Source organism: Quercus robur, chromosome 2 (genome assembly GCF_932294415.1).
Source record: "Quercus robur chromosome 2, dhQueRobu3.1, whole genome shotgun sequence".
NCBI lineage: Eukaryota > Viridiplantae > Streptophyta > Magnoliopsida > Fagales > Fagaceae > Quercus > Quercus robur.
In genome coordinates, this window is record NC_065535.1 from 91,664,824 (window position 1) to 91,676,641 (window position 11,818).

At 34.4% G+C, this 11,818-nt stretch overlaps 2 protein-coding genes across 4 annotated transcripts; both read left to right on the top strand.

Moving 5' to 3' along the window:
- Window positions 1–2,452: 2,452 nt before the first annotated feature.
- LOC126715810 (uncharacterized) lies at window positions 2,453–7,609 on the top strand. 3 transcript variants are annotated; one of them, XR_007651932.1, is made up of 7 exons: window positions 2,453–2,827; window positions 3,898–4,012; window positions 4,411–5,085; window positions 5,339–5,465; window positions 5,706–5,769; window positions 7,013–7,079; window positions 7,189–7,609. XR_007651932.1 is itself a non-coding variant. In XM_050416607.1 (6 exons), the coding sequence occupies exons 1-5, from the start codon at window positions 2,745–2,747 to the stop codon at window positions 5,729–5,731; spliced, it is 1,026 nt and encodes a 341-aa protein (XP_050272564.1). In that variant the 5' UTR covers window positions 2,453–2,744; the 3' UTR covers window positions 5,732–5,769; window positions 7,189–7,609. The 3 variants fall into 3 exon arrangements, 2 of the variants coding, with proteins under 2 accessions (XP_050272564.1, XP_050272565.1); XM_050416607.1 differs by lacking the exon at window positions 7,013–7,079; XM_050416608.1 differs by lacking the exon at window positions 7,013–7,079 and having other exon boundaries at window positions 2,456–2,827; window positions 5,354–5,465.
- A 2,074-nt stretch (window positions 7,610–9,683) lies between these two features.
- On the top strand, window positions 9,684–11,002 carry LOC126715811 (DNA repair protein XRCC3 homolog). Its single transcript, XM_050416609.1, has one exon. The coding sequence runs from the start codon at window positions 9,784–9,786 to the stop codon at window positions 10,681–10,683; it is 900 nt and encodes a 299-aa protein (XP_050272566.1). The 5' UTR covers window positions 9,684–9,783; the 3' UTR covers window positions 10,684–11,002.
- Window positions 11,003–11,818: the final 816 nt, after the last annotated feature.

Below are 11,818 nucleotides of genomic sequence, written 5' to 3' on the forward strand. Positions count from 1 at the left end.
CTTCTCCAATAGTATTTAGTAAAGAATTTTTATGCACTTTGTACCTACTCTTATTGACAAGGGTTTCATTACCCCAGTTGTTTATAAACCGATCAATAACATTGTTTTACTTGACATTAGATTAATAGTAATACAATAAAGGTAGTCTTGACATTTATAAAGAATCCAAAAGTTTTATTATTATTTTATTTTTCTTGAGAATAAAAGAATCTACAAGTTAATCAATTATAAATTGATGCCTTCTCAAAAAAATTATAAATTGATGGGTCGTCCACTGCTCTACGCATAATTTAAATGTCAATCATATTCTAGGTTTATTAATACTCTGTATACAAATAAAAACAGTCAAAAAAAAATCTTTATTTAATAAAAAGAAAAAAAAGTTTTGCCAATACAACAAGGAAAACTGTAGCATGCCCCACGCTAATAGCCAAGAAATAATAACAATAAAAATAAAGAAACTTCCATTTGGAAGTTGCCACTCACAGTAACCCAAATTTAATACAGTAAAGTCCTATAAAAATAAAACATAAAGAAGAAACTATAATTGAACTTCAACTATATTACACCTATAATGAATGATATATAGAGCATAATTATAAAGAGAGAAAGACCGGAATTTCACCAAATAGAGAAAGACAAGTTTTGATATCTTAGTTTGATGATAAGAACACATTTATCAGAATTGGAAGTGTTGAAACTCTGTAAATAAAATTAAAAAGAAAAAAGAAAAAAAAAAAAGGAGTTTTGAAATGGTAGTTAAAGCGGTGGTTAAGTAAGGTAGTGACTATTCAGCAAAAAAAAAAGTAAGGTAGTGACTAATAGGACCGACGTTTACGTGTTTCCTTCCCATTTTTCAATTATTCAATCCATATGTCTACGTCACTCATTCACAGCTTCTTTATTTCTAAGCCAAACAAAAATCAAAAGAGCTAGAGAGTCATCATCATCAGTCATCACTAGTTTAGTCTATCTCTGAACTCTATTATTTCAGCGAACAAATTCCCCATCCTCGAGATATTAGTCATCAAATACACAAAGAACCCGTGAAAAATAATCAATGATTATTAAATTAAACATGACATTTAAACCTACTTTATTGACTGAAACAAGACCCACACCACATAAATATACAGTATTTATTATTAAAAAAAAGAATAAAATTGATAGCCAATTAATGAGAAACATATATACACACTGTCAAGTAGCAAGATGGGTAAGCCTTAGCCCCCACTCTTTGTCCTTTCCTACTCTCCAACCACCACCGACTCCTTTCTTTTCTCTTAGCTAGTTTTCTAACCGTGTCCCAATCCAGTGTACACAGAAATATCTATACACCTTACCAACCACTAAATATTATCCACATGTCAAATGTGAAATAGTGCAATCAAGATAAAGCTTCCATCTAATGTTTCAATGCACTTATCAAGACACAATGCAGACAAGTAACCATTAAACACGTTCATGTAGTATCGGATTCAGTGCACTTATCAAGACACAATGTAGACAAGTAACCATTAAACACGTTTATGTAGTATCGGATTTAGTATACAAAACCTAATTCCCTAGATCATGTGGCAAAATTTTAGGAATAGTGGGTAATGCCTTTTTTACCCATTCCATGTTTGTAGTAGTAAAAAATGATTTTAAGACAAATTTTAATTTTAATTTTTTTTAAAAAAATTGGCTTAAATAGGTTTTAATAGAGTTAGTTGACAATATTTTCTAAACAACAATGAATAGAAAGACTAAAATAACAACATGATGAAAATTACTAGACTAAAAATAAGATGACAAGTTTTAAACTTAGTAAACTAAGAGTGTTCACATTAGTCCATGTATAATATAAAAAGAAGCAGAATTTACACAATTTTGTCTAAAAATAATCTACGTCAGCCCGTGTATAATTGTGTAAATTTTCAAGTTTATTACAATAACCGTGTCAAAAATAATCGGGTCTCAAGTTTATTACAGAATATATAAAATAAATAAAAAAGTAAGTTCTTATGCAAAAATAAATAAGAATTCTTACACAATGCGAATGCTATTAGTTAACAATATTTTTCAAGCAACAATGAATAGAAAGATTATAATAACAACTAGATGAAAATGACTAGACTATAAATAAAGTGACAAGTTTTAAACTTAGGAAACTAAAATAGCAATTCATCAAATTTCTAGAATATATAGATAGTATTTTTATCAATAACTTTTAGAAATTGGTAACATTTGTTTTGTAAAATTTATTTTTAGCAGAATTTATAATATTTACAACATCAAGATATTGTGTCCTAAAATTTTATTGGGCAAGACTCCATGAAAAGATGGGAGTGTTAGCAGAAGATCAAAATCTTTGTTTTACATTGTCACCAGCAACGGGAATTTCTTTTTGGAGAAAATAGTTTTATAATTGTCCAAAGAAATTAAAAATTAAAAATTAAAAAAAGAAAGAAAGAAAGAAAGAAAGAAATGAAAAAGAAAAACGCTTAGAAGTATCTCTCGCTTCATCTCTCTCCTGAGCTTTCTTTCTCTCTCCACCTTCTTTGCTTCACCTTAGCACAGAAGAGAGAGAGAGAGAAAGAGAGAAACATGTCCAATCCGTCTTTCCGAGCACCATTTATGCGTGTAAGGAATTTGTAAAAGCTTTCTTTTGCTTTTTATTTGTGCTGGGACGGGGTTGAGTTTGTTGCCAGAGCTTTGTGTTCTTTGTTTTTGGGTTATTACTGTTGTTGCTGTTGTTGAAGATGTTGGTGGCAAATAGCTTTGATCTATGGCAAAAGGACTCATTTTTTTGTGCTGCCGAGGAGGTTCAGGAATCTACAGATATGTATGTTTTTTTCCTCCATATTTCTCGGTTGCTTTATGGGATTTTGTGATTTGGGTATGCAAGAGTTTTGAGGATTTTAGTGCCAAATTCTTCATTTTTTATTGGTTTTGGTGAACTGGGTATGCGACTTTGCAATGGAAGTTTCAGGATTTGTGTGTTAAAGTTCTCACTTTACAGGGTTTGGTGATGTGGGTATGGAACTTTGCAATAAGAGTTCAAGGATTTGTGTACTAAATTTGATAAATTAACGCCTGTACTAAAAGCTTAAGCTGATGAGAAATTATGGATTTAATTATTTAACCATTATTCTAACAAAATTCATTATTTGGTGAGGCTTGGATTATTTTGGACTGTATTGCTAGCATTGAAATGTAGTTATTGGTTTTTACCTTAATAGTGCTTCAGAATTTGCATAAATTGTTGCACTTTTTTCATTGATTGTGTTGTTGTTTTTCTACAAGTTTGTTGGGGTTGGTGGTCTCTGGTTATATATATGTTCCATATATCTGCCCCTTTGGTTTTATTGATGTGGTATGGTCTATTTTTGGTTGGATTGGAAGTGCTTGGAATTGATATGCATTTCCATGTTGCATTTCTCAAATGGCAAGGTTGTCTTTGTAACTACTATTTTCCTGTTATAGTTGGACTCGCCAATTTGTCATTGGCATAGTTGTTATAATCTAGCATGCGTATAAAGTAGACAGCTCATTGGGATTGGAATAAATGGATGGTTATTAGCGTAACATATTTTGGAAGTTCATGCAATTGAAAAAGAAAACTTACACAACATTGGTTCCAATCTTTCATTTTTCTCTCAAAATATGGAAAGGGAAAACAAATGCAAGCTATTGTGATTTATCAAGAAGTTCAGAAGATTTATCCCTACTGCAAAATTAATAATAAAGGGTTTACATACTTTTGGCCTTATTAACTTTTCCCAAAGAACAAGATGGGCCTAATCCTTTTAGTGGAATTTACTGCAGTTGAAATGTTGGTTTAATTTATTGGTTTCAGTTGTACAGTTGAAAATTGTTTTAAGGACATCTTTTTCCTTCACTTGGTTTGTCCAGACTGGAATCAGCATACAGGACATGGATGAGACAGAAGAGAGAAACACTATCACCAGAGTGTTTGGATGAACTCTGTAGGGAGCTGCAAACTGCTTTAGGAACTGCTAAATGGCAGGTAAATTACTTTTTTTTTTCTTTCTCTATTTTTCTCATTTCTTCTTTTCACATCTTCTTTAGTTCACTTTGTTTATTTTTATCAGAATCTATAACTGATCTTTACATTTTTGTTAGTTGGGTCAGTGAAATAACTACAACTTCAAATCTTATGTTTCTTGTTAGTTGGGTCAGTAAAAGGTCGTTGAATCTTTTATTTTTTAAGTGTGGACTTGTGCTTTCATGGGTTTCAATCATTGTCAGCTCGCCATATGTAGCTTCAAAATGCTCATTTGGTTTCTCATTCTACATTTTCTCTTCAATTAAACTGCATTTAAAGACCTTGTTACAGTTTTTTGCCTCTAATCTGTTAAGTTGGTGATGCCCTAATGTATCATTGAAATGTGAATTTTGAATTAGTTGGAAGAGTTCGAGAGGGCTGTCAGGTTGAGCTATGGACATCGTAGTGATGACAGTACAATGGCTAGGCATAGACAATTTATTTCTGCCATTGAAAACCAAATATCACATGTTGAAGCAGCATTAAGGGAATCTTTTAGTGAGGAAGGAAAGCAACCCCTTCGGTGGGTGAATCTGGATGAAGATGAATGTGATGACTTGGCCGCATTTCTCTCTGGAACCTCCCAAAGCTTGCAAAGTGCAAAAGATGATTGTTTAGAGCTCAGACCTTCCAAGAAAAGCTCTCCTCTGGATAACACTCAGAGAAAAGATGCAGACCTTAATCTCAATGCTTCCTGCAGCAGAGGATTTTCTGATGAAATGAAAAGTTTTAAAGATGTTAGTAGTGTTAGTAAGGACAAAAATAATGTCATAAATATAGAAGCAAATGAAATTCCCTTAGGGAGGGATGATATAATTTGTCAAGCAGATAGAACAACTAATACAAGGAGAACGTGGAGCTCACCAAATTTTGGTGAATTGAAGATAATAATTCCTGATGAAGATGAACAGGTAGACAAACTAGTGCTGAGGGTCGACGACACTCCTAAGGAAAAAAGGTCAAAACCTTTCTTTTGGAAGCAAAGGCGTGTGGAATTTTTTCAGGTGCAGGGAGCAGTTAATTTGTTCAATCAGGTCTGTTCATTATGCATTTTAAAAGGCAAACTTATTTTATCTTATCATTTTAAAATGTAATTTAGAAGGTACATAGAGAGAAAAGTAATTAAGCATTAAAAGAAAGGGGAAAAAATCATGAATTCTCAGATTCATCCCTTCTTTTTGCTATGCATGCAGTTAGTAAAAATTCATATTTCTTTTATATATTGATTTTACGTGGTTACAGTCAAACATGATTTTCTTTGGCTATAATCCCATGAAAATTTATCAGTTCAATGTGTTGCAGCTCTTTGGTCGGGCTGGTGGGTTGCAGAGACAATTGCAGAGTCCAATACACTTGCCATTCCGTTGTTCTGTACAAGTTACACTTGCTTTTATGCTAACTATCTTTTTGATTGGTAAGCTCTTGATTTGCTTGAACTGTAAGCATTCTCTATCACCAAGGAGTTGAGTACTGCATACTCACTAAGAATGCTATTGTTTGTATATTTGTGAAATTTTTTGTCAAGTGTATGCTCTAATACTTCGCCTATCTTATATCTTAGTGAAAATGTTTTAAGGATCAATGCTATTGTTTCTTATGAGGAAACTGGTTAACAAAGGAATCTCATGTATTGTTTTGCTTTTTTCTCCTGCAGTACCTTTTTTATTTTATTCAGCTTGATAAAGTGGTATTTTTACGGCAGAAGATCAAGATGAGAGGTATTTCTATTACCTTAAAAGCCCTTTTTTCTATTGCAATATATATACTTGGAAAGGGGTGGAGCATTGGTGTTCAGCTATGCAGCATGGATATCCCTGTCTATGTTTATCTATAAGCATAACAATACTTTACTGAAACTCCTGATACCAATCCAATACTTGTTAAATTTTTTCAAGTCTTGAGCATATATAATTACTTACTGGAAATGTATATGTCACTTCTTGGATGTTCCTAGAGATGCATTGGGCATTCAAATGTTAGAATAATACCTCTCTTTTAATAGAGACCTTTGCAGGATAATAGAAAAAGTCAATATATAATCGACGGGATTGTTGTCGTATTTTGATCTCTTGCCAAGAGGCCCATGACTTTACCATGCTAATTTCAGTCATGCCATTTAAAACTGATGCAATGCTCTCTCTCACCACAGTTTATCTGATGCTTAGGGAACATTGTCTGTAGGAATAATTACTATTGCATACTATACAAATTATATTAAATTAAATTAAAAAGGAAGTAAAACTCTGTATAAGCTAGATTATAGTAATTATTATGGTGGAAAGTTAATTCCATACTGATTTAGCTTAAAATGCTCAATTATTTCTTGCAGTCTTGGACAAAGTGAGAGTTAACTTATTCTTGTTGCTAGTTAGGGAGGACGGTTTTGACTATTGTAATCAGTCTGCTGTCTAGCTTGACAAAATTTAGCAATTCACAAATACCCAGGTGTTGCAAAATGAAAACATAACCATTATGTTACAACATATCAGCATCACTGTTGTCTATTTAGTGATGATTAGATGGTCCATGATCTAATCATAATAATTCAAAAATTGGCAACAATACTCAATATTGCTCATGTTTTCCTCCTCTTATAATGATCAAGACCTCAAACTTTTCATTGTAGGATAAAAGTATTTCAATTTAACACATTTGTTGAAGGTTATTCATATTTTAAGGGTTTTTTTTTTTTTTTTTTTTTTTGAAATTATTTTGGGATATATCCTTAAGAGTTAAACCAGTCAGAGAAGTACTTCATGAATTTTGTAACTGAGCGAACAAAGCATAGGTAGAAGACTAATATGAAGGCATACTTTGGTCAAGATAGGTGGGGATTTTTTTTTTTTTTTTTTCTTTTATAAATATAGGTGGAATTTACATTGCCTCAGAAAGCATGCGTATAATTGTCTTGCTTTCACAATTTTTTTCTTAGGCAATTTTTTTTTCTTTTACAATTGACAGGCAAACTTCAAGATTCTAGTTAAACAGTGCCTAATGCACAAGCATACAGATCTTGACTTCAACATATGTAACTTTTTGTCAATGAAGTAGAATCATAGTTGTAACATTTCTTTATGTTTTCAAAATGAAAAGGTTGAGGTCACCTTTGATGTATAGCAACGTGTTTACTGCTGCAGGTACTGAGGTGATTCTAAAGCAAGTTTGAAAAGGGAACGCTTGTGATTCTCAAGTCTAGGCATTGTCCCAGCATGTATGACATTTTGGAGTAGGCCAGGCCTCCTCCTCTTTAAAGTTTGAGAAGTAAAACAGCAACAGGAATGGGATATCTTTTTAGACTTCTTGATGCTACAAATTGTAAATACATTCATGTTGTCTTAAATGTATGCTCCCAGTTATATCTGGTAGTGTAGACAATCCCATTTCAATTTAAGCCTTAAACTTTAAACATGGCTGCTTGTTAAGGGTCCAAATCCATGGCTTTTAATGTACTACCCTTGATCTTTGGTTAATAATGCTTGTAAATAACTCATCTTTAAATCCCTTTGCACTGAATGTTTTCTGGTCTGTTCAATTATCGATAATCTGATTTTTGGCTAAGCATGAATTTCGTCTTTGTTTGGGAACATTTTATGTGCCAAAATGTACTGAAATGGTCCAAAGTACCGAAATCTACACAAATCTCTCCTCCTAGAGCATCATCAAAATGGTCCAAAGTGAACTAAATGGATTGAAATTGACCGGATAGACCAAATGGACTAAAATGGACCGAATAGATCAAAGTGAACCGAATGGACCAAAATGGATCGAAGTGTATTGAATATATTGAATGGACCTAAATGAACTGAATGAACCGAAATGCTATACTGATGTGGCTCAATAAAAGTATAATAACAATAAATACTACACTTCAATTATGTATATGTGTGTGTGGAAATTTTAGATGATTTTGTTACATAAACATCTTAGATTAGTGTTATTACATTAAGGAAAATTAAAATATTCCACCTTAAATTTTGGACTATTTTATTACATAGACGTCTTTAATTTGCATGATAGACACCCCTATTTGAAAGAATTGTATAACATTCCCAGCAATCTAAATTAGCCTAATTAGGCAGTAACTGAGTTGCAAATTGGGTATAATTAAAAACATACTCTCATTAGTTGCAATGAAAAATCCCAAAGTTTGCCTAAATTTAAATATTGACTTAGATAGGGGTTGGTTCTCCTAAATTAGGGTGTGATTGAGTGAATTGATAGTTGGGAGAGGGGGCATTGAGAATTTTAAATCTTTTGATATAATTGGAAGGATGAAGTTTTCTGTGGGGCCCAATAATTTATGGGTCAGGTCCATTTGCTCGTGGGAAGTCCAAAGGCCCAAGCCAAAGAAAGCTACGGCCCAAGCTCAATAACATAAAGCCCAAATGGCCCGGAGATGTTGCCGAGAACAGTTCAGTCCTCGGCAGACCCAAAATTCCACCAAAGAAGATGGGCAAAAATGGTATAGGACCAGACTGGAAAGGAGATCTAAAATATCTCGGGAAAGCTGCCCTCATTACCCTTCCCAGATAAGACTCTGCATCCAGCAGAGCCGGATTCTTCGGCTTTATCAACCATCCCCAACAATTCTGGGATTAGACTGACGGGACAAATATCAGTCTTGTAAAAGTTGACCCTACACGTGAACGAAGGACAGCAAACGCAGGCTAGTATAAAAGAGAAAGTAAGTAATCTGAATAAAGGGGGCTGGGAACAATGGACAAAAAACCAAGGACTCCCATCCCACCTCGAGGAGAAAAACTCCAGGGGTAAGAACCACTTAACGGTATATGCTCACCATAGAAAGAAAAACCACCGCCGGATAACCGGAGGAATACCTTAATGATCCTCAGACCGAGTCCGAGGAGTCCAACCCCTCAGGATATGATGCCATAGGGCTTAAATGTTCAAATCCAACTCCTTTTTTCTACATGAATTCCTCTTAAATCAAGACCGGACCATCGCCCTGTGATCATAGGCAAGCCTTTCAAGCCCACTCTCTACAAATCATATTGTGAGGGATCTTTCACGTACGAGCCCAACATCATTATTGGGCTGTTAAAGAAATCGTGTCCCTACATTTTCCTTGGAACCAACTTAGAAGAATCTCCTCCATTTTATTACTTAGTGACTCATAAAACTATTTACATGTAAAAATAAATTTAAAAATACATGTGGATGATCTTATTAAATATCTTGTAATGGGGGTTGGAAGAATTTTTCTCAAGGTAAACTTTTTCCTAATTGGACTCCCTCATCTCAAATCATTTCCTCCATCCTCTAAAAATAATAGCGAAAAGTTTTATTGCATTCAAGGGCATGTGACAATAAAAAGAAAAGGACATGTGTTTAAGGGTTATGTGTCGGATGAAACTTAGATACTTGTCTATTTTTTTTTGCATCACATATGATATATCTTTGTATGCAGTAAATTTTTTTCCAAAAATAAAAAATAAAATACAAATATGCTGAATCAAATTTAAGGAAAATGCTAACGAATATTTTTAGAGTATTGATTAACAATTTATTCCTTTTTTAAAATTTATAAAAAAATTAATTAATATTTTAATAACTTTTTTATTTTTTATGAAAGTAGTGTCAACATTTTCTACAAATGGATCGTTAACTAAAGACACTCTTAGAATGAACCTAAATTTAAAACCCCCATCTTCCCCCTCAAACCACTGTCCTTTCTACTTCCCAGTTCCCACATAAAGTCACAAAATTCAAACATGACCCCAGAAAACCTGCTTCGTCGTCTTCCATCAACCCAGAAATGCACCTTCGGCTGCCCAGTCCTAGACCGCTGCCTCGGCGGTGGCATCCCTTGCAACTCAATAACCGAGCTCGTCGCCGAGAGCGGTTGTGGCAAGACCCAACTCTGTCTCCAACTAGCCCTCTCCGCCCAGCTCCCACCCTCACTCGGCGGCCTATCCGCCTCTTCTCTCTACATCCACACCGAGTTCTCTTTCCCTTCTCGCCGCCTCCACCAACTTTCCCATGCCTTTATCTCTTCACACCCAAGAATTTTCAATAACGATCCCTGTGATCGTATATTTGTTCATGCTGTATATTCTGCAGACCAACTGTTTGATATAATGCCTAAGATAGAGTCTTTCCTTGAAAACATGAATACCCAGTTACCGGTTAAGCTCATTGTGATCGATTCCATTGCGGCATTGTTTCGTTCCGAATTTGAGAACACCCCAATTGAGCTTAAGCGGAGGTCGTCGCTGTTTTTTAAGATTTCGGGGAAATTGAAGTCGTTGGCGAAGAGGTTTGGTTTGGCTGTTGTGGTGACGAACCAGGTGGTGGATTTGATGGGGCATTCGGAGGGGATGAATGGGCTGAAGGTTGGGAATTTGGGTTCTTTGGTTTCGTCTGGAAGACGGGTGTGTCCCGCTTTGGGACTAGCGTGGGCTAATTGTGTGAATTCGAGGCTTTTCTTGTCGAGGAATGAGGAAGTCGTTGGAGAAGAAAATGGGTCGGTGGATGTGAGTGCTTGTGGAGGTGGTGATTTTCTCCCTAGGCAAACAAGGCGGCGACTTCATGTTGTTTTCGCGCCTCATTTGCCTGATTCTTCTTGTGAGTTTGTGATCAGAAGAGAAGGGGTTTTTGGAGTTGAAGGATAGCAATATGCTTCTAAGAGGAATGGCATTACTTCAAGCTAGCTAGACATGTATAGTTTTGAGTTTTTGTACGCTTATTTAAGCGGTGAGTTACAAACAGAATAGCAGCATGCATGGTAATTTTCATTCCTCTTAAATTTTCAGTTCTCAATTTTTGTGTTTATTACGAGTTGCTAAAGATTGATAACAGTGGAGGTGATTTTGTTTAGATTTTATAAACAAGTGTAAATTTGTAAACTATGTGAACTTTGGTGTTGTGTACTTTACATGGTGAAAAGTTCTTTTTAGATCAATTGAAATTTTCTTCTCTTTTTTTTATTTATTTATTATTTTTCTTTCATATTGCATGGTGTTTGAACTGATAGATTAGACTAGGTTGATCAGAGGGAGAAAACTAGCGTGATTCAACTTCTGGTTGCACATAGAATGTTACTGCATTGTTTACTTATGAAAGGTGCTTAAACCATATAGCTCACAATCTTGGTTTTTTAATTTGATTGAATGATGTCTTCGTTCTGATATTTGAATGTCCAATTTTAAGATTCTGCCCATGCCAAAAAACTTTTCATTGCTTCTTTTTTTCCTTAGACAAAAGACAAATTTATTGATTAAAGAGAAGTTATTAAGCTGAGTTCCTATTTTCTTATAAGATAGCTAGTCACTAGGAGCAAGGAACTTCCAAATTACCTATCAAAAAAAAAGGAGCAAGGAACTTCCAAGTCTTAAGGCTTTCCATTTACCTGGATAGAGTATTTGGAGTATCAATTCCTTTATTTGGTGTCATAAAAGAGGAAATTTCTAATTTACATGTGGGATTTGTAGCTGGAATTTGGAGATCACAAAAATCAGCTCTAAATCCCAGCTAAATAGGTGCAATTTTACAATTTCAGGCAATGTTATGTGGGATTTTCTTTTTGCTGGGTGTGCCAATGAATCAGAAACCTACACACGCTATTTCTCTATTTCATGCTCATTTCTTTTATTTCCAGTTGCTCCTAGGACTCATTCACTCTTCAAGTTGGTAAGATATCACTCTCTATTCAAATTTCCATACTCATCTCTTTCCCTCTCCCTTTTTCTACCTCTCAATCTGATACTGTATCTCTTTATATGGCTCTATGATCCATCAACTCCAATT